The sequence below is a fragment of the Helianthus annuus genome, chromosome 15, assembly GCF_002127325.2.
Source record: "Helianthus annuus cultivar XRQ/B chromosome 15, HanXRQr2.0-SUNRISE, whole genome shotgun sequence".
Taxonomy (NCBI): domain Eukaryota; kingdom Viridiplantae; phylum Streptophyta; class Magnoliopsida; order Asterales; family Asteraceae; genus Helianthus; species Helianthus annuus.
The window spans coordinates 104108554-104128614 of record NC_035447.2 but is presented as its reverse complement, the minus strand read 5'-3'; the positions used below and the strand labels follow the sequence as shown (position 1 = coordinate 104128614).

At 35.8% G+C, this 20061-nt stretch overlaps 2 protein-coding genes across 29 annotated transcripts; one reads left to right on the top strand and one right to left on the bottom strand.

Moving 5' to 3' along the window:
- Nucleotides 1–918: 918 nt before the first annotated feature.
- Nucleotides 919–6476, top strand: LOC110912056 (phosphoglycerate mutase-like protein). Its single transcript, XM_022156729.2, has 10 exons — nucleotides 919–1000; nucleotides 1237–1308; nucleotides 1385–1492; nucleotides 1885–1964; nucleotides 4462–4624; nucleotides 4792–4866; nucleotides 4971–5059; nucleotides 5173–5292; nucleotides 6076–6120; nucleotides 6209–6476. Exons 2-10 carry the CDS (start codon nucleotides 1249–1251, stop codon nucleotides 6288–6290), a joined length of 822 nt encoding a protein of 273 aa, XP_022012421.1. The 5' UTR covers nucleotides 919–1000; nucleotides 1237–1248; the 3' UTR covers nucleotides 6291–6476.
- An 8556-nt stretch (nucleotides 6477–15032) lies between these two features.
- On the bottom strand, nucleotides 15033–19479 carry LOC110912058. 28 transcript variants are annotated; one of them, XR_004882409.1, is made up of 12 exons: nucleotides 19189–19473; nucleotides 18609–19085; nucleotides 18386–18511; nucleotides 17983–18047; nucleotides 17830–17896; nucleotides 17620–17673; nucleotides 17426–17494; nucleotides 16816–16918; nucleotides 16667–16741; nucleotides 16108–16201; nucleotides 15728–15779; nucleotides 15033–15294 (listed from the first exon to the last, which is right to left on the bottom strand). XR_004882409.1 is itself a non-coding variant. In XM_035984745.1 (8 exons), the coding sequence occupies exons 4-8, from the start codon at nucleotides 16912–16914 to the stop codon at nucleotides 15242–15244; spliced, it is 366 nt and encodes a 121-aa protein (XP_035840638.1). In that variant the 5' UTR covers nucleotides 16915–16918; nucleotides 17426–17494; nucleotides 17620–17673; nucleotides 17830–18602; the 3' UTR covers nucleotides 15033–15241. The 28 variants fall into 28 exon arrangements, 1 of the variants encoding a protein (XP_035840638.1); XR_004882403.1 differs by having other exon boundaries at nucleotides 16108–16741; nucleotides 17830–17906; nucleotides 17983–18058; nucleotides 19189–19476; XR_004882407.1 differs by having other exon boundaries at nucleotides 16108–16741; nucleotides 17983–18058; nucleotides 19189–19476.
- Between the last annotated feature and the right edge of the window lie 582 nt (nucleotides 19480–20061).

Genomic DNA, 20061 nt, shown 5'->3' with positions numbered 1-20061 from the left:
GACGATTGAGTGGCAGGGAGATGGAACGACAGACAGGGAGACGGAACGACAGATGATTGAAGATATTAGAATTCAATGGGTGAAATCCCTAGCTTACCCCTGTAGCGTCTTAAAAGTTTGAAAAACATTCCATTCTACCCCTTCTCAAATGGCTTGTATACCTTGTACATGGTGCTTCACAATTTGTATGTGTGGCGAAATTACACTATTATCCGTCAGATTTGCTTTATATAGTTATATAGATTATATAGATTGTTAAGTTTGTGCTTTTTAAAATTTCATCACAACTTTATAATTTAAAGCTTGGCCACAAACGTTTTCCCCATAAACTCCCAACATTTTGTTATTTTTTATCTACACTTTTGAATTTACCATCAGGATGCGATTTTTATACTTTCGATGTTCAAAAACAGGCCACCGCCAGAATTACGTATTACATATTATCGCGATTTGACTATTTTATCTTCGTTTTGAACCCACCGTGAATATTCTTTTTAAGATAATGTTTTATGTATCGGTTTAAATTTGGCGACTTAACACTCAGCAATACACATGCGCGTTTGAACATTTTTACGTTTATTTTTCGTTTGGTTTAGCGGTCCCCACAATATGTTTGCCCTAAAACTAGTACACGACAAGAACTAAGTATTAAATCTAACGATTGTGACAAATTAGTAAAACATGAATTTTTAATATAATAAAAGAAAGTTTTCGAATTTGTATCCACTTAAAACTACTATTTATTAAGTAATGACTATGGTCTCTTTCTTACTATAACAAATTATTATAATATCAATAAGTCAGATTAATCTATCATATACTTGAACATTATGTTAGTTGCCAAATTTGAACTCTAGATATTAGAACAAAGTCAATATATTTACATTATAAAATTGAAACAATAATAAAAATAAATACCAACAAGTGTGACTCTCTTCATCGCCAGCATCGATACGACGTCGTTCCTTGCTTCTCTGTTCTTCTACTTTCTGAGTTTCTGGTACTTTAACTTATATTCATAATTTGTTTCTATAATTAGATTTGAAATGTAGGTTTCTATGTGTTTGTGTGGACTCCACATCTCCTAACTTATAATAGTGTTATGTTTACGATTGTTTATTATTTAGTCTTACAGTAAATCCAATTATACTAAAATGTTATTGACGACACTAAAATCACCCCAACATAAGTATTATTTGATATTTGGAAGTTATCTCAACGGTATTTGTTTATCAGTGAATCACAGATATGAATTCTGATACTCGTGAAGGTATATATCCTCTGCATCGCTCTAAAACCATTCATCTGGTATGTTTTAGTTTTTTTTTAAGTTTCCAGTCCTATATTTTTTCTTGATATATGTTGACGGTTTATGGGGTACTAGGTGAGGCATGCTCAAGGAGTTCACAATGTATTAGGAGAGAAGGACCATAGTGCATATATGTCTGAGGAACTCTTTGATGCACATCTTACCCCTTTTGGTTGGGAACAGGTTAGATCACCTTACATGTCATCATTCGTACATGATTGAGTCATTTAGTGCACGTTAAAAAATGAAACTAACGGCTTGTGTTTGGGTTGACCCGCACACACTTTGTCGTCCAAGATTTTTAAAAAACATTAAATTGTGTTTAATGGTTAATTAATTACATAACACTATTCTTAATAGCAATAATATACTATTTGAGATAAAAATGATTAAGCTACAATGGTAACCTTTCATAAACTTTTAATCTATTTGACTCGTTTTCCCTTTGGCTAAATTCTTGTATTTGACCTGTATGAGTTTAAACTTTCCTGATCAACCATTTAGAAGTAAATGGGTCAAAATTTGGTTAAGCTTCATCTGTGAAACCTCCATATTGACTTTGATATGTCCAACAGGTAGATAATCTCCGGAAGCATGTTCATACGTCTGGACTTTTCAAAAATATCGAATTGGTTGTAGTTTCACCTTTGCTCAGGTACTTTCTCTTTTTTTATGTTGATGTAATTGAGAATGAGCATTAATATTGTTTATGATCCAAGTCATGATATATCACGTCTTTTAGGAGATTTTGGACCTGTTACCGGTAAAATTAATAAGATTTGTTGGAAGTCTGATGACCGAGTTGCAGCGGAAGTTGACGACAAGTTTGGATTATAAGAAGAATCCATGTTGTCGTAAACAAGAGAACCAAACTGAATGTGCATTGTCGATTGAGAACAATGATTGAATGACAGAAAGGATTTGGACAATTCTTAGTGTAAATTAAGAAAGTCTTGATACCGGTTATGGTTCCCGGCAAAACTAATTTATACATAACAGTTTGGCGGTTAAGATAAGGCGGGTAACCAATTTGCAGTTATTTTGAAATGAATTCCCGCTTATCTTCCGATCGTTGATAATCCTATCATTAACTAACTTAATAAGCTAACCTAAATATATGTCTGAACATACGAATTAATTACATAAAACATAACATAGTTTAATATTTCTAACATAACCCCCCTTAAACTAGGTTATGTTTGCGAGACCGATCCAGCACACTCTGATTTGCTTCTTCCACAGCCCACCTTGCATAGTCAAAGTTGAAGCGCTTTCTCCTCTTCCCTTTGCTCCAATCTTCATCATCAATGCGTGTGAACAACGCTGCTTGTCCCATTCCTGCAGTTTCTTGTGCAGTCTCTTGTTGAGCATCTTCTGCCTTGGTTGATACCCTCTGATGACTTTCGGTAAGTCTGCCTTCTTCAACAACAACCTCTTTATCCTGCATTTTCCTCTGAAATTGATTGAAATTATAGTAATACTCCAAGATATCGAGATACATGGCATATGTAGTTCTCATGTAATCTCCGTCTTCGTAGTTAAATCCCAGATCCTTCGCTATTGCAGGCCACATGTTTTCTGTTGTTACTGTTTTGTATCCCCCATCCGCGGCTACCAACAAGTATAAGCTTAGTAGATTAATCTTTCTCTTATGCAATGCAACTGGTGGAACCGGTCGACTCGTGATTTCCATATAGTTAAATAAAAACCATTTAACTAATTCCTCAAACTTTGAATCAAGCATATGTTTATACTTGATCACAAATTCACGATCATCTAATAAATTTATGAATGCAACGCAGTCATCAAATTCATTAAATTCCATGTTCTTGACAATCATCATATTCCAATCTGGTTCCTGTGAGGACAGATCCAGATCTTCGAAATATGAATTTAGATACCTTTCTTTAAATTCATTGTCATGCACGTTTTCTTCGATAATATTCTGTTTCTCGTGTAACCCAATTTCTTCCTCTCTTGTTAACCCACTTTTTTCGTTCATAGAGTTATCAACCGGAGTAGAGAACATTGGATAGATCTTACAAGTATCACCGTTTTTGTTAACGGTAAAACCTTGCATGGTTAATTGATCTATACTCAAAACATTCCTATCTAATTCCGGAGAATAGAAAACGCTTTGAATTCTCATAGTCTCATTCCCGGTTTTGATTTCAACCGAACCAACCCCACGTGTAAATAAGAAATTATTTTCCCCGGATTGAGTATCAACCCCGATTATGTGTTTAATTCGTTTAAACACGTTCAAATTTCCAGCCATATGATGTTTAAATACAGAACTAACGTACCAAATATCGCTCCATAGCCCGCCTTCGGTACCCACTACAATCATCTCTTGATGATTACTGAAATCTTCCCTTTGATTCTGTATGCCCACATTCACCGCTTGCCGGATTAACTGTATCGCTTCGTCTGTTTCTTTCTTATTACACTTGTAAATTTGATGCCCTGGTTGGTGACAGTAAAAGCATGTCTTTACTCGCTGAAATCGCTTATTATTGTTCTTCATTTCATCCGCGCAATGTTGACAAGGCAACATACTGGACGTTGGTTTCAGATCAGTCATCGGCATCTTCCCTTTCGTCGCTCTGATACCACTTTGTTGGAAGTCTGATGACCGAGTTGCAGCGGAAGTTGACGACAAGTTTGGATTATAAGAAGAATCCATGTTGTCGTAAACAAGAGAACCAAACTGAATGTGCATTGTCGATTGAGAACAATGATTGAATGACAGAAAGGATTTGGACAATTCTTAGTGTAAATTAAGAAAGTCTTGATACCGGTTATGGTTCCTGGCAAAACTAATTTATACATAACAGTTTGGCGGTTAAGATAAGGCGGGTAACCAATTTGCAGTTATTTTGAAATGAATTCCCGCTTATCTTCCGATCGTTGATAATCCTATCATTAACTAACTTAATAAGCTAACCTAAATATATGTCTGAACATACGAATTAATTACATAAAACATAACATAGTTTAATATTTCTAACAAGATTAACTAAAAGAGCAAGATGTCAAACGAGATGAAAGTCACCTAAAATCTGTTTATATAACATGCAATCTGTTGTATTTGTATTAAATGATTTAAATTCTTATTGTAATTGTACTTGATTAATTCACTATGCATGTAGGACCATGCAAACAGCAGTTGGTGTTTTTGGAGGTGAAGCTTCTGCTGATGGGGTTGACATGCCTCCACTAATGGCAGAAAATACTGGCAGTTGTAATCGTCCTGCAATTTCAAGCCTAAATTGTCCTCCGTTCATTGCTATGGAGCTTTGTCGAGAGAATATGGTATGTCACTGGTAATTTCTAGCACACTTATATAAAAAAGTACATGTTATTGAGCCATGAACCAACCCATTTGACCTGCCCACTATTCCACCTACACAAATTGTCAATCTAGTGAGCTTCAAAGTTATTTATATGTTTCTGAACTCATATTATTGCAATTCATGTAGGGTGTTAATCTTTACAATAAGAGGAGATGTATAAGTGAATACAAACACATGTTCCCAGCAATTGATTTTTCATTGGTATGTTACTCAAATATAATTTGCATCTAGTGGCGGATCCTGGATGTTTGTTCTAGGAATTTGCCTGCTAAAAGTACATTGTTTGTTTGTTTCATTGTATTCAGGTTGAAACCGACGACGATGTTTGGTGGAGCCCAGATACTAAAGAAAAGTTTGAAGATGTTGCAGCCCGGGGGGTGAAGTTTATGAAATGGTGACTTCTTATTCTACTTTTTTAAACTTATATAAGCTATTATGAGAATTTGAGAATAATCACCCCATTGCCCTGACTCACACATATTTTGTTTTCGCCTACAACTTATGTAGGTTGTTGAGCCGTAAAGAGAAGGAGATTGTGGTTGTTTCTCACGCTGTTTTCTTGCATCGTACACTTGATGCATATGGAGATGACTGCCATCCCACACTCAAGAAAGAAATGTCCATATAGTAAGTTGATTAATTTTATCAGTAATTTCAAAATTTGCAATCTGATTATAAATGTTCTATTTGGGGCTATTTTGGCTATAGGTTTGAAATAGTCTACCTCTTTTGGTTATAACTAGAGGTGGAAACTGTACAGTTGTGCCAGCCGAATTGGGTTGGGTTGGGCTGGGCTGACCCAAATGTGTTTTGTTTAAGAAAAAATCAGTATCCATTTTTTCTGACTTATGAGTGTTATATACCTACCTACATGGTCATGTTTGAACTATTTCCCGCATATAGCTACGAGAGATACGTGATCTTTGGTGGTGTATCTACTTTTACTCGTTAAACCCTTAAAATATTTTATTATATACACGAATAATAATACATATATGAATCTGTACTTGGATAGCAATACATATGCAAAGCTATATGTGATATGGTGTCCCATGTCACATAAGTTTAAGTCGTCATTGATGCAATAAAGTCGAAATGCAAGTATAATTTATATTTTTCTTCATGGCTTCATGATTATTTTGTTTCTAACATGGTTATGTGGGGCATAACACACCCAAGAAATTATGGTTTTTTCGTAATTTTCTATGGTTTAAATAGTTAGTGTGCCAAATCTTTTCACTAATTCTCTAATTATATGAATTAAATAATATATTGGAGGTTTTATGCACTAAAAAGTGGCGGCTTTTGACCCGCTTAACCCATCTGACTCATTTTCTTTTAATCTCATTTTTGTATGGGCCCGTTAGAGATAAACCATAACTCCATATTTTGTAATTGTTTTGTACTCAGCTTTAAGAACTGCGAGCTTCGTTCAATGGTCATTGTTGATAGAAGGTAATCTAAATTACACAAGAATATCCTTTTGTTTCTAGTTCTTTTTGTTTATAATAAATTGTCTCACCAATCATTTTGTATTCTATAGCATGATCAGATCAGACACTTCAAAGACCGACTTTCTTGGAAAAACTGCTAACGGTACTGATGTCATGAGTGATGCTGTTTAGTAGAGAATCATATCCACATTCACATTCGACATGTCTTTATATTGGATTCTAAATCATCAATAAACGAAATAAATTACTTACAACCATGATAGATGATTTCATGTCAAGTTGTTGCTGATTATCTTATATGTTTAACGTTTAGAAATTAAAATTTTCAGCATGGCAACCCATTTAACTTGTTTAAAGAAACAGGTTAAACTTTCTACATGATTTTATTTCTATGTTAATGTTGATGTTGTTGCTTATTAAGACTTGTTAATGAGACAATACATCTATATATTTTCATTTTTATTTATTGAATTTACTAACATAATGAATAATTATGGTTTGCGGAAACAAGCAACCGATTAAACATAACCAACACATTACTTGTGGGACAAAGTACATTCAATGAAAACGGATCATAGAGTCAAATATTGTTTTACTCTTTTTTATAACTTTATTGTATGTTGCAATGTGTTGTACTTTCTTAGGAATCTCTGTAATATACATTTGTTTAGATATAGTGTTATTTTATTAATGTTGAAATATCACCCGACTGTATAAACTATCCACAAATATGTATATTTTTATAAACTTGTTTTTCTTCATTTTTACTTTTACTGAATACCACATGACTACGTAGATGAAACTCACGTAGTACATCCTGAGACTCACGACACGTAGAAGTTCACATAGCTACGTACAACATACAACAAACATACCTCTAGCTATACAAAGTCTTTTGTTGATGCAGATTTTGTGTCCGATGCTTGTCGAATAGATTAGTTATTATTTTACGCTGAATTTGTAATAGTTAGTGAAACGGTCTATCGAACGTGTATAGACCCGCTCGTTTGAAGTGGTCAAACGAGAGGGTTATTTGGTTGACCGTGTGTGTTTGCTAGACAGTTTATGGTTGTTTAATGTTGGTGTCGAAGGATAAGGCATCGAAGGATTGTGTATCCCTCGATGAGCTCGAAAGATATCCATCGAAGGTTGAAGATGGACCTCGAAGGATATGGCATTCTTCGAGGTATGTGTGTATCTTTCGAAAGCTGGATGGTCGACAGATGATCTATCGACCAGTCAGTTTAATCCTTCGACCGTGCAACCTGTGTTTGGTATAAATACCAACACCTTGTCATTTGCAACACAAGAGTGAGAGCACAAGTGTGTGCAAGAGAGTGATAGGAGGTTTGAGACCTCACCGGGAGAAATCACCACTTGGTTTCTCCCCGGATGTATACTTCTTTGGTATTAGTTCGGATTCCATGTAATCGGGCCGACTTGTAATGTTTACTACCGGATTAATACAAAGTTTGTTTGTTTATCATCTCTTATCTCTTCCATCTTTGAACATGAACATGAAAATCACGGATTGGATCCCGAAACACGGACCTACAATTGGTATCAGAGCCATGGTGCCCGATTTAGTAAAACTAACCGTTTACTAAGTCACATGTGCTCTAGATCTGTGATTTTTGTGGGTTTTTGTTCAAGATGTAAAAATGGTGAAAATGAGAAAAACTCAGATCTGGACCCGAATATTCAGATCTGTGATAAAACGAGTGTTGGGTTTTATGTTTTTCTCCTAAATCTTCAAGTTTTCTTCATCAAAAATGGTGTTCAAGTGTTTTCATCGAATCTGCAGATTTACCCAGGTTGCTGTGTTCTTGATGTTCTTCACATCTTCATAATTTGAAAGATGTAAAGAACTTCGAAGGATCAGTTAACTGCTCGAAGGGTCATCTCACTGAATTCGAAGGGTCACATCTGCATATTTCGTAAGATGATAAGGCTGCTCGAAAGGTCAATCATTTCCCAACTGTGTTCGAAGGGTCAGATCCAAAACTTTGAAAGATCATTTAAATTTTCGATAGATTATTTGATTGTTTCGAAGGGTCAACCAACTGATTTAGAAAGGTCAAGTCTATATTTCCAGAACTACTTCGAAAGGTCAACAGTAATTCGAAGGGTCGTATTTCTGTTTTGTTTCGAAACATCATCTGTTCTGAAGCGAAAGATCATCTGGATGGGACAGAATCGAAAGATCAGATATTTATTCTTTTTCTTTTCGAAGGGTCATAACAACAGTATCGAAGGATCAGTTTCCTTGTGTGTCGAAGTATTAACCCCAACAACTTCGATAGACCGATTCAACTTCGAAAGATATGTCAGAGCCGAAAGTCTGACCTCGAAAAGAATGAGAAAGAAGATGGTGTCTCGGATGGATGTTCTTTTGTGAAGAGTTGTTGACTGCTGGACCTGTTGTATCGAAATGAAAGATGGAGGGTGTCTGAGGAGATGATAATGGATAAGAATGAGCTGCACATGTTGATGTCGGCTGATGATGTTTTTTTTTTAAAAAAAAAATAGGGTTGCTGACTTGTGGGTGGATCAAATATCAATGCACCGCCCATGACACCAAATAAATTTCATTTTGTTGTTTGTGTTCACCTTCCAATGCACCGCCCACTTTGGTGGTTGATAGTTGCCGCCCATACAACCCAATTACAGCCAATGTGTTGATGGATCATTTTTTTTAAAGGGGAAAGAATGGATGTCGGCTGTGATGGAATAATATTATGGTTGTTGACTAATGGTTTTTATTAATTGCCATCAAAGGAAGTGGGCCACAACGAATTGGTTCAATATTAGGCCTAACACTATTGTTTGCACTTATAAATTTTTGGGCCACAAATGATACAAGTCAGATCCTACGGGGTACCAGGGGACGTTCTTATTCAACTAGTTTATGCAAAGAAGAAAGTCATGTTCGTGAATTTTCGGAACCGAGAACATTCAATGAAGATTGATGACAGTTCCGCTCAGTGGAGGGAATTGGTGAACATTTGACGACAGTTTCTTTGAAGTGGAAAGAATCTGTTAAGGTTTAGAGATCTTACCAAAGAAATGGGGGGATAAAAATTTTCAAATGTTGAATTTCTTCGGTAAAATTCTAAACGCAATCACAGGTGGTAGAGTTTGTGATTTTCTGGTGAGACAAGGGGGTTCTGCGTGGAATGTTTTGCACAGAAAAGTGCATTACTTGGTCGATTTCACAAAGACGGTTTACAGAAGATAGTTTACCAGAAATCTCTATCAATGTAGTATGCTTGAAGGATTACTTGATGCAGTTGTTAAAGAATGGAACCCTTATCAAATGCCGGTTGGAGTATTGGAAGATCAGCGGAAGATCGGTCAATTGAGTCCTTTGAGGAAATTGCACAACACTCAACACGGATGCGCGTACTCTGAGGGGGAAATATTATACAATGAGCATCAAGATACTACTTACCTGGATCATCGGTCAAGGGGGAATTTGTCAACACAGAGAAGATGATTACTTGACTGAAGATCGATGATTGCAGTTGCATTTTCAGCATTCGACAGCAACGGACAAGGGGGAATTTGTTGATGCAGATTTTGTGTCCGATGCTTGTCGAATAGATTAGTTATTATTTTACGCTGAATTTGTAATAGTTAGTGAAACGGTCTATCGAACGTGTATAGACCCGCTCGTTTGAAGTGGTCAAACGAGAGGGTTATTTGGTTGACCGTGTGTGTTTGCTAGACAGTTTATGGTTGTTTAATGTTGGTGTCGAAGGATAAGGCATCGAAGGATTGTGTATCCCTCGATGAGCTCGAAAGATATCCATCGAAGGTTGAAGATGGACCTCGAAGGATATGGCATTCTTCGAGGTATGTGTGTATCTTTCGAAAGCTGGATGGTCGACAGATGATCTATCGACCAGTCAGTTTAATCCTTCGACCGTGCAACCTGTGTTTGGTATAAATACCAACACCTTGTCATTTGCAACACAAGAGTGAGAGCACAAGTGTGTGCAAGAGAGTGATAGGAGGTTTGAGACCTCACCGGGAGAAATCACCACTTGGTTTCTCCCCGGATGTATACTTCTTTGGTATTAGTTCGGATTCCATGTAATCGGGCCGACTTGTAATGTTTACTACCGGATTAATACAAAGTTTGTTTGTTTATCATCTCTTATCTCTTCCATCTTTGAACATGAACATGAAAATCACGGATTGGATCCCGAAACACGGACCTACATCTTTTTAATACTTTTTCCCAGGTACTTTCTTATATCAATATATCTATTCTTCTATTATATAATAATAGTAACATAAATAAATCTATGATAATAATAGTAAAATTCATTGGTGTAACTTTCAAAACCTTCATCGTTGTTGAGAGTTTTGCATGTTTTAGTTATGGCAGGAGGAGGTTGATTACCTTCGGTCAATGTCGACTATTTGCTGATTAAAGGTGCAATGTTAATTACTTCCTTTTTTGGAAAATAGTCATTGAGAACCAATTGTTGCTTGGATTCTCATTTAACTGGGATGATGATGGTGATGATGTTTTTTGTGGGATTTTGCATCAGTCTACTTCAATTTGTTGTTGTTTTTTATGGGAGTTAATCTACTTCAGTTTGTTGTTCTAGATCAGAACATATAACAAACCAAGGGTTTTTTTTTTTTTTTTTTTTTGAGTTGATGTTTCCAAATACAGTGCATTTTTATTGTAGTGTGGAATCATGTTCTAGGTTAGGGTTTCTGTTTCAAGATGATTAGTGGGATGAATTCTGTGAAGGATTGCTTGCATTCTCCATTATGGTATAATACCTGTACTGATGGTTGGTGCAAATACACCTTCCCTCAAGGCGATGTTGAACATGCTGCTTTTGGTAATTTGAATTTTGGGTTTCGAGTTGATTATTGTTTTTAAAACTCATGGTGGATTTTAATACAGATGAAGTTTATGATAAAATGGGGATGATCCCTTAGGAAAACCAGAATGACTTTGGTTTTAATGATGGTGGGCATTTGGGGTTGATTAAAACAAGAATGCAAATCAAGAGATTCCGACATGACATCTTCGGCGAAAACATTGGGAAAATCTGATGCCAAGAATGGTGGTGGAGCTAGAATTGCTGTGGATACACAAGTTGTCACAGCCTAACAAGTGCTCTTCTGGTCACATAATCATCTTGACTTGGGGTAAGATTGTGTTACACAAGTGTTCTTCTGATTTTTTGGTTTAGATAGTTTGCTCTTATTTTTTGGTTGCTTGTTCAATTCTGATTCAATGTTTGTGTAATTGAGCAATTAACAACATCAAGTGTTAGGTTTTGTTATTCCCCAAACCTACTGCCAAACTTTTAGTATATGTGATAACCAGATTTAAAATTAATTCATTTTTAAATACATGTGATTACTGATTAGTATGAGTATGATTACTGAATTAAAGTTATTTCATTATTGAACCTTTGAATTCCATCAGTACATTGTTTTTTTTTTTTTTTTTTTTTGAAAACATAGATTTGAATTTTGAAGTTTCCTTTTTATTTTCTTTCTTGAAAGGACTTATGATACTTGACATATAGTCCAAGTGATCAAAAGAGAGGTGAGACAAAAAAACCTTTATAATTTTAATAATAATGCAATGCAATTATAGCTGGAAGTTGATTTCAATAATCCAATAGATGTACTGTTATTTATGTTTTTTTAAGCATTGTTTTCTTACAACATACTTTTAATGTCTAATTACGCACGCTTACTTTTTAACTGTACTTACTCTAAGAATGTGTTGTTTATATGACGCAGGATAATATTTGTGCAACCATTTATCTTCCTTTCATACCAAGAACAAGACCTCAAGGTTTGTTCGTTAGTTATTCATTCTTAACGGGTTGACGCTAAGCCGCGCGTTGCTGCGGGTGTTGATTATGAATGTCTTTAGCATCGATATTAGAGATGTGAGTTCATCAATGTTGTGAATGATAATCAGAGACCAGAATTTTATTGATTTAATTCTTGCATACCTTTCACGGTTACAATGCATAGATTAAATACAAAACTAAAGAGACATAAAAAGGAAACATAATAATAGCAAATCACGACATAATAGGAAACAAAATATTTGAATGATTTCTTTTGCTTCTCTTTAACACTCCCCCTCAAGTTGAATTATGGGATTTTTCAAAATTCAACTTGGCCATTTGGGTTTTGGCATTGATTTTGATTTGGGATTTTGGGTTTCTGGTTTTTGGTTTTGGGGTTTTGGTTTTTGGGTTTTGTTTTTTTTTTTTTTTTTTTGGTTTTGGTTTTTTTGGGGGTGCTCAGTGCCACGTCCATCCATCCTGATCTTCAGTCTCAGATGCGTCTTCACTTTGAACCCTAATTATTTCTTTAGAAGCATTACTGCCATCCTTCTCATTGCTGTTGTTACCTATGGCAATGACAACCTTCCCCTCTTGATTCGGGTTCTTAGTTTTGTGGTTGTCACTCCACCAGTCAGGAAACCCACGATTTTAAAGCACTGATCTTTGGTGTGTCCCCTCATATCACAGTGACTACATTTCAGCTTGGATTTGTCGATTCGGGATGATAAGTTTCTAGTGAAGTCTGACCGTCGCTGTCCCTTCGTGATTAAGCCCTGTCCATCGATTTCAGTGATTCCTCCAGTGACGAGCCCCGCTGCCACACCGGACGGTGAAGTTTCAGAGATGGTACCAAGGATTCCTTGATGTGCCATCTCCTTCCTTACAGCCGCGTAGGCTTGCTCAGCCGAGGGAAGGGGATCCCACCGAAGGATTTCTCTTTTGACTGGGTCAAACTTCCTGTCAAGAGCATTCAGGAATTGGAATAATTTCTGTTCAGACCTGATATTGTTATATGTTGCTATGTCAGCAAAGCAGGTCATTGGATTTGGATCCCTTCGATCTATCTCTCCCCAAATGCCTTGTAACTTGATCCAGAAATCTTCTAGAGCTGAGCCGTTTTGCTTGAGTTCGTTTGCTTTGACGTGTAAATCGAAGGTTTGTAGTTTATCTTTCCCACTGCTATATGTAACCACCAATGCGTCCCACAACGCCTTCGCAGTGGGAAACTCGGTGAGGTTGCCGGCTAACCCTGGTTCAATGTTTTGTATGAGCCATGAGAACACGACTAGATCGTCCTGTTCCCACTGCTCATATTGTTCATCTGACGGGTTTGGTGGGGCAGGTTTTCCTGTAATATAGCTCAACAGGTTCTTAGATTTCCCCCCTATAGCGACTCGAATCATTCGAGCCCATAGAGCATAATTTTGACTATTTAGCTTGATACTGATCTTCAGGCTATCGGATAAGGTTTGTTTTGGTGTTTGAGATTGGGTATTAAGGTTGGTTCGAAGAAGATTCGCAAGTTGAATTGCGAGATCGTCATTGTTGGTACGGTCGTTTGAGCTATCGTCTCCGGGCATGGCAGCTATGTAAACACTGGACACTTGAACTCGCATTCAAGATTTATCAACTACGCTGGATAATCGAAGCCGGGCCCGTTCTCTTTTCGGCGTATTTATTAAATACACTAGCGTATTTATTAAATACGCTGGATACTTGAACTCGCGTTCAAGATTTGAGGTAACCCTAGACAAAGGATTAATACGCTGTCACTTATATCTCAGCCACAATCGTTCCCTTTTGATAAATACGCTGGGGAGACTAGTTCTTCTTTGTTTATCAGCAAAAAACAAACTTATAACCAGCACAGTCACACGTCCTTTCCTTCTTCTTCTTACAGTAATCTCTGGTTCGAGCTCTTCTTTGTTTCAACCAATCAAAAACGGCTGAAAGTACAACACTTATGTATTGATTGTTGCAACTTCACCCGATTCAGCAAATAAATCCGCCCAGATTAACCGATTGTTAGGGTTTGGACGGTAGTTTTCAACGCCGGCGACAACAACTAGAGTTTTCAGCGGCGGCGGCGGCGGCAACTAGGGTTTCAGCAGCGGCAGCGACAGCAACTAGGGTTTCAGCGGCGGCAGCGGGTTTTCAGCGGAAGCGACACTAGGGTTCCTCGTTCTACTGGATTTGATTCTTGGAGTTTGACCAGGTTTTGGGGTTGATTTTTGAGGTTTCACCGACAAAGATGGATGCGGAGACTACTGCTGTTGTTGTTTTGATGCGGAGCGAAGATGATGGATCTGCTGCTGACAGGTTTGGGTTTTTGGAGTTGATTTTGATTTTGATTACTGGGTTTTTGTTCTGGTTTGGATTGGCTTGGGATAGGTTGTAGATGATGAACAGAATTTTGTAGGATCAGAAACTCTGCTCTGATACCATGTTGTGAATGATAATCAGAGACCAGAATTTTATTGATTTAATTCTTGCATATCTTTCACGGTTACAATGCATAGATTAAATACAAAACTAAAGAGACATAAAAAGGAAACATAATAATAGCAAATCAGAACATAATAGGAAACAAAATATTTGAATGATTTCTTTTGCTTCTCTTTAACAATCAAAGCATATTAACGATCCAAACAAATCTAAAAACTTTAAACCAATTTATCAGACATTTGGCCAATATTTCAATTGTTGCTTCTTAGAAATAATATTTATCATATTGCATAATAGAAAACAAAAGGTTGTGAGTAAATAATTCCATATGTTAACCTTTCAACTGCATAACTTTCATTTTTAACTAGTTTAATGCCCGTCCGGTGGACGGGTTACGTTATTGCATTATATACCATTAAGGTGAATGAACCTATGAACACAAAGAAATAATACGTAAAGCGTGACAAACAAAGCTAACCTATATTAAGTGTACACAAAATTAAACAACATGACAAACCAATGTAATAACTTAGTCGAAGTTTAATACCCGTCCGACGGATGGGTATATTAAAGGTTTAATGACAATGCCAAGTATCAATAATGTAAGCTAAATAACAACCAAAATGTGTTTAAAAAATTCAAATTATTATTGTAATAATATGGCTTTGTAATCATATATTTAACCAACCAATAATTATAAGATTCACAAAATGAAACAATAGCGTTTGGCGGTCGACCCATATTGATCAAAAACCTATTATGACCGGTTACCCGACATGGCCCGGTCTGCCTATTATGCCACCCCAGTGGAAGAGAAGATAAAAGGCCAATTACAAACTAAATCCGGGTCCACTGATTCTCAAATATGGTAGTACACCAGTCTTTTTCACCTTCAGGAGGACATAATTGTTATAAGAAATAACATTATAAAAATTTAGCAGTTTCAAAATCAAATAATCATCAGCCTTTATTCAGAGACTTGGCTATGTCCCGACTTGCACCATCTCCCAATCTCTTAGTCTCTTGTTATTCCTCTCGAGTATGAACAGAAAAGTATATGTGACTTATGACGGTTATTAACAGGCATATTTGAAAAGTATGAAAAAGGATGGGTCTTACCCAAACCAAATTGATGTTTATTTTTTTAAACCGGACTCTTTCGACCCGTACCCAGTTTTGCCAAAACTCGATCTCACCCGAACCAAAATGGTTTTAAATAAAAATAAACCCATTGTGACCCGTTACCCCATCTGATAAACAATTCAATGTAGAAAGTGACCAAGTTATTACTCCATACAAAAATAACCTAAGTAAAAGACTTACCCCCTTCCTGTTGAGACCATCCTTTGTAAAATCCAGCCATTACAACCAAGAGCTGGCATCAAAGCAAATAGTAGCAAAACAACAAAGTTATGTTTCAAATTTCTCAGTAAAAGACTAAAATCCATATTCAACAGTTCAAATATATGTATTGAGAGATGCTATTTCAAAGTATCATTTGATAGAAACTTTTCAAGCTATAATTACCTAATTTCCCCATTAACAAAATATTAATTATACTAATGATGGTTCACAAAATTGGATCATTGTTTGTCACTGTCAAATTTGCAACCAAGTTGGTTTTATACACAATTGTAGGTAATTTAATAAGGTAAAGATGACAGTATAATATAATGTCTATAAGATTGAGGGAACCTACATACCACATGGACTATTCCTTGGGCAGCCGGCCATTTAATAACTACATGAATATGACCCTTTTTTTGGCACAAAAACAGTTTTAATATATTCACATGGCTGCAAAAACCAATATACGCATAATTAGCTACTGTATCCATCACTAAAACTCAATATTGTATCCATCAGTCACATTGTTTTTTAGCGGATTATTGAGATGTTCGTAAGTTCTATTTAAAGTATCTGTGATGGCAGTAACAAAGCACATGGCAAAAAAGCCACAATTTCTTCATTTAGAAAGGATACCATAGAAGCATATTAAAACAATGGAGTTCATAGGATATTAACAACAAACAATGCTGGATATAAAATGTATAACATCACTCACTTTACTCATAAGCATCCCAGTAATTATGAAGTTTGAATTCAAATCGCAAAGCATAAAAGCCGATTGCTAAGTTTAACACATATTATTCACACCTTATCTTGAAGCTATAATCTCCCCAACTCTTATTAACACATTAACATATCACAGAATAAGCTAGTTACTTTAACTGAAGATGATGTCTACCATATATACTAAACCTGGAGTGTGCATACAACCAGCAAGAATCCTTTGTGCAAGGGCTTAAAAAGATTCGAACGCCGCACACCTATATGCTAAAAAATCAAAATGAACAATGACAATCCTTAAGCATTTCAAACTAAGCATAATTTACTTTACTAAGTCTTACCACACCATAGAAGAACTTTATTTGAGAGCTATTTGATTTCATTGTAATAAGGGGACGCACTCGCTTCCACTTGAAAGACATTCGCCACAAACACTCCATAGCTCTAACACCACATAACCAAATAAGAAAGATTAGATTGGTATAATCTATGATTGACTTGGTCAATGATATCAACATAACATGATAAATGCCAAATGGTATCTTAAGTACAGACTTTGCGTCATTTTTTATGACAGGTAGCAAGATGGGCGGGTCAAGGGGGCTAGGTAACATGTCAAAAATTGGTAATGGCACATGACACAATACACATTAACATATCATACAGTAAGCCAATAACTTAAGATGACATGTACTATACAACCTGAAATCGGGAATGTGCATACAGTTGACAAGAATCCTTTATATGAAAGTGCCCTAAAAGATTCGATCATCATTAAAGCATACATGTAAATTTCTCGACAACACAGAACTTTCATGAAATTAGCTACCATTGTTTCAAGTTGCATAAGACCCAAGCCACCATATCTCACATTAAACTTAACCACACACACACGTATATATATTATACTAAATCTCAAAAACTAATAATAAATTATGTGCTATTATATACCTTCTTCATTTGTTGCCCTATCACACGAGTTGATTCTTGTAAGATTTCATGTTGGCTCACTTGAAGTAACTGCATATCAACAATGATAGCTATAATGGTCTGCTCAATAACAATAAGAACGAACAAACAATTCTAACAGGTCTTATGATTATCAATAAGATCAAAAACTAAGCTATTGGACCTTCTTTTCTTACTTTTCTCCATATAAAATGAACTCTAAAACAATTAATTCTTCCAACTGCATAAATCTGTTAACACAAACCCAAATTCAAAACTCACAACAATGAAATGGAAGATTGAGATTAACTGACAAATTTGAAATATATAGGATCATGAATCATATGTACCATAAAAACAACTTTATGTCCATAAAGCAAAGAAACAATAATAGTATCTCACTTCACCTCAATCAAATCTGTATGTGAGTGCCTCTTGCATAGTAATCAGGGGGTTGGTGGCCGCCATGGTGAGCTGTCAAAAACTTACACGAAGTGACATGGTTAGAGTTCTTACTTCTAAGTAGTGAATTATGATAATCTATACGTATATGTATATACTTGTTTCTTTATTGAGGTTCCAAAAGTTTGCACTCTCTTGAAAGAGTTGCATCCACCCGTGAGTTCTGAATAGGTACTTGTAAATAAGGAAAATATTAGAAAACAACTAAAATTAATAATACCAAATAAAAATCAAAAACATATTTAAGGTCTTGCTCGTTGTCATTAAACCTTTAATATGAACACACAAAAAAAAAACCTTCGACAAGTCCACAGTGCATAATGCATATACAAAAAACACCATATAATCTTAGATTTCAGCAATGTTATTACATTGCCCACAATGTTGTAATGTATATATAAGGAAACTACATAACCTTTAAAAAGATTATATACATTAACAGCGTATATAAAAGAAACTCGGCTAATTAAAATTAAATAAAACATATATAGCTTAACTCACAGGCTGGAAGCCTCTTTATGATCACGCTCGAACCACTAGGAAGATGTGAGCGAAGTCTTTATACTATCTTTCCCTTGTATGATGATATGTATTCTTTATATTCCTTGAAATACTTTATATGTATCCCTACAACAATTAAATTGGTATGTAAGTATACCAAAAAATATACAAAACAAATTATTACAAAACAAACAATAAAAAATATTCAAAGATGAAATGCAACCTGAATCCCTGCCATGGCAACCGACCACTAAGAAGAAACACAAGTGTATAAGCAGGGGATTTCAATTCAAGGCAGTTCTCACCGATTATGATTGAGTCGAAAGCACATGAAATAAGTTAGGTCAACTTTGCTCCAGCAAAACAATCAATAAAAACAAATTATATTATAATTAAACAGAAATAACGCAAGTGCATTAATCTGTATCAGAAATTTGTTATATATCAGTACTCATTTTCAATTACACTGGATATGCTTCAAATAATCAAATCTGATTTTGGCAAATGGATTTCAACCTACGATTCCAAGACCAGAAGATTCACCTTTTCGAATTGCTTAAACCCATTTGATTCATGAGTTACTCAAATGATCCATCACATTAACCATCTTTAAATCAAAACCCTTGAACCATAAACGATTAGAGCCTTCAGATGATCAAAAGCAAACAAATTAAGGTGAGCAACACTGGTAGTAGTGACTCTGCAAAACAGAAATTGAAAATGGGAGGTGATAAAGACATAGATGACACATCACGATGTTCGCCATTACCATTTTTTTGAACGGCGGCTATGTTCGCCATTACCTGGTTTGGTGGCAGACGGTGGCGCTATGGCGGTGGGGCTAGGCTCAAACAGACGCAGAGGGCACGGTCGGTGGTTGACGGAATCGAGGGTTTCTCTGGACTTGGAATTGTGATTAAACATAGAGGGAGTTTTATGGGGAGGAGAAACCAATGGCCTGGAATCACGTGAGAGTGGGGATGGCAAAAAAACCATCAGATAACCGCCGGAACTGGTTTGGAGAGAGTGGGCCACAAAATAAGAAGATAACCACCGAAAAATAACTGCAATGGACGGCCAATATCATCTCAAAAACAGTTTTTTTTTTCAAAAATGAGAGTTAATGAGCTGGGTAGGAACAAAAGTATAATAATAAGCGGGAAATTTAGAAAGTAACCACCAAAGTTGTGGAGATAATGTGCAGAAAAAGGTGGAGGTACCACCTACTTGAGAAAACCGCAAACAACCGCTCTAAACCGCCATGGAAGCGGTTATTTTTAGGAGTTTAAACGGCTGAGATTTCATCTCAGCATGATCCAACGGTGGATATCAATTCAAAAAGTGGTTAGGCTTAATGGGTTCCATATATATATATAATTTCTTCATTGCAGAAATGTTACCCATCATTGATAAATAAACCAAAAATAATCAAGATTAATTTAGATAATGACCATAAGTCCATTCTAATATTATTGATCAATAGCAAAATTATTATAGTTTCCATCAAAGTCAATCGACAATAGTAAAAAAAATTAAAGTTGCAATCAAAGTCATTTTATTCATTTTGGTTTCTGTGAATCGGTAAAGGGGCATCTATGTATCAATTGATTTCACTTTCATACCATGCCCTACAAAAGAATACGATTATTAGTTTTCTAGAATCCAGATTTCTAATT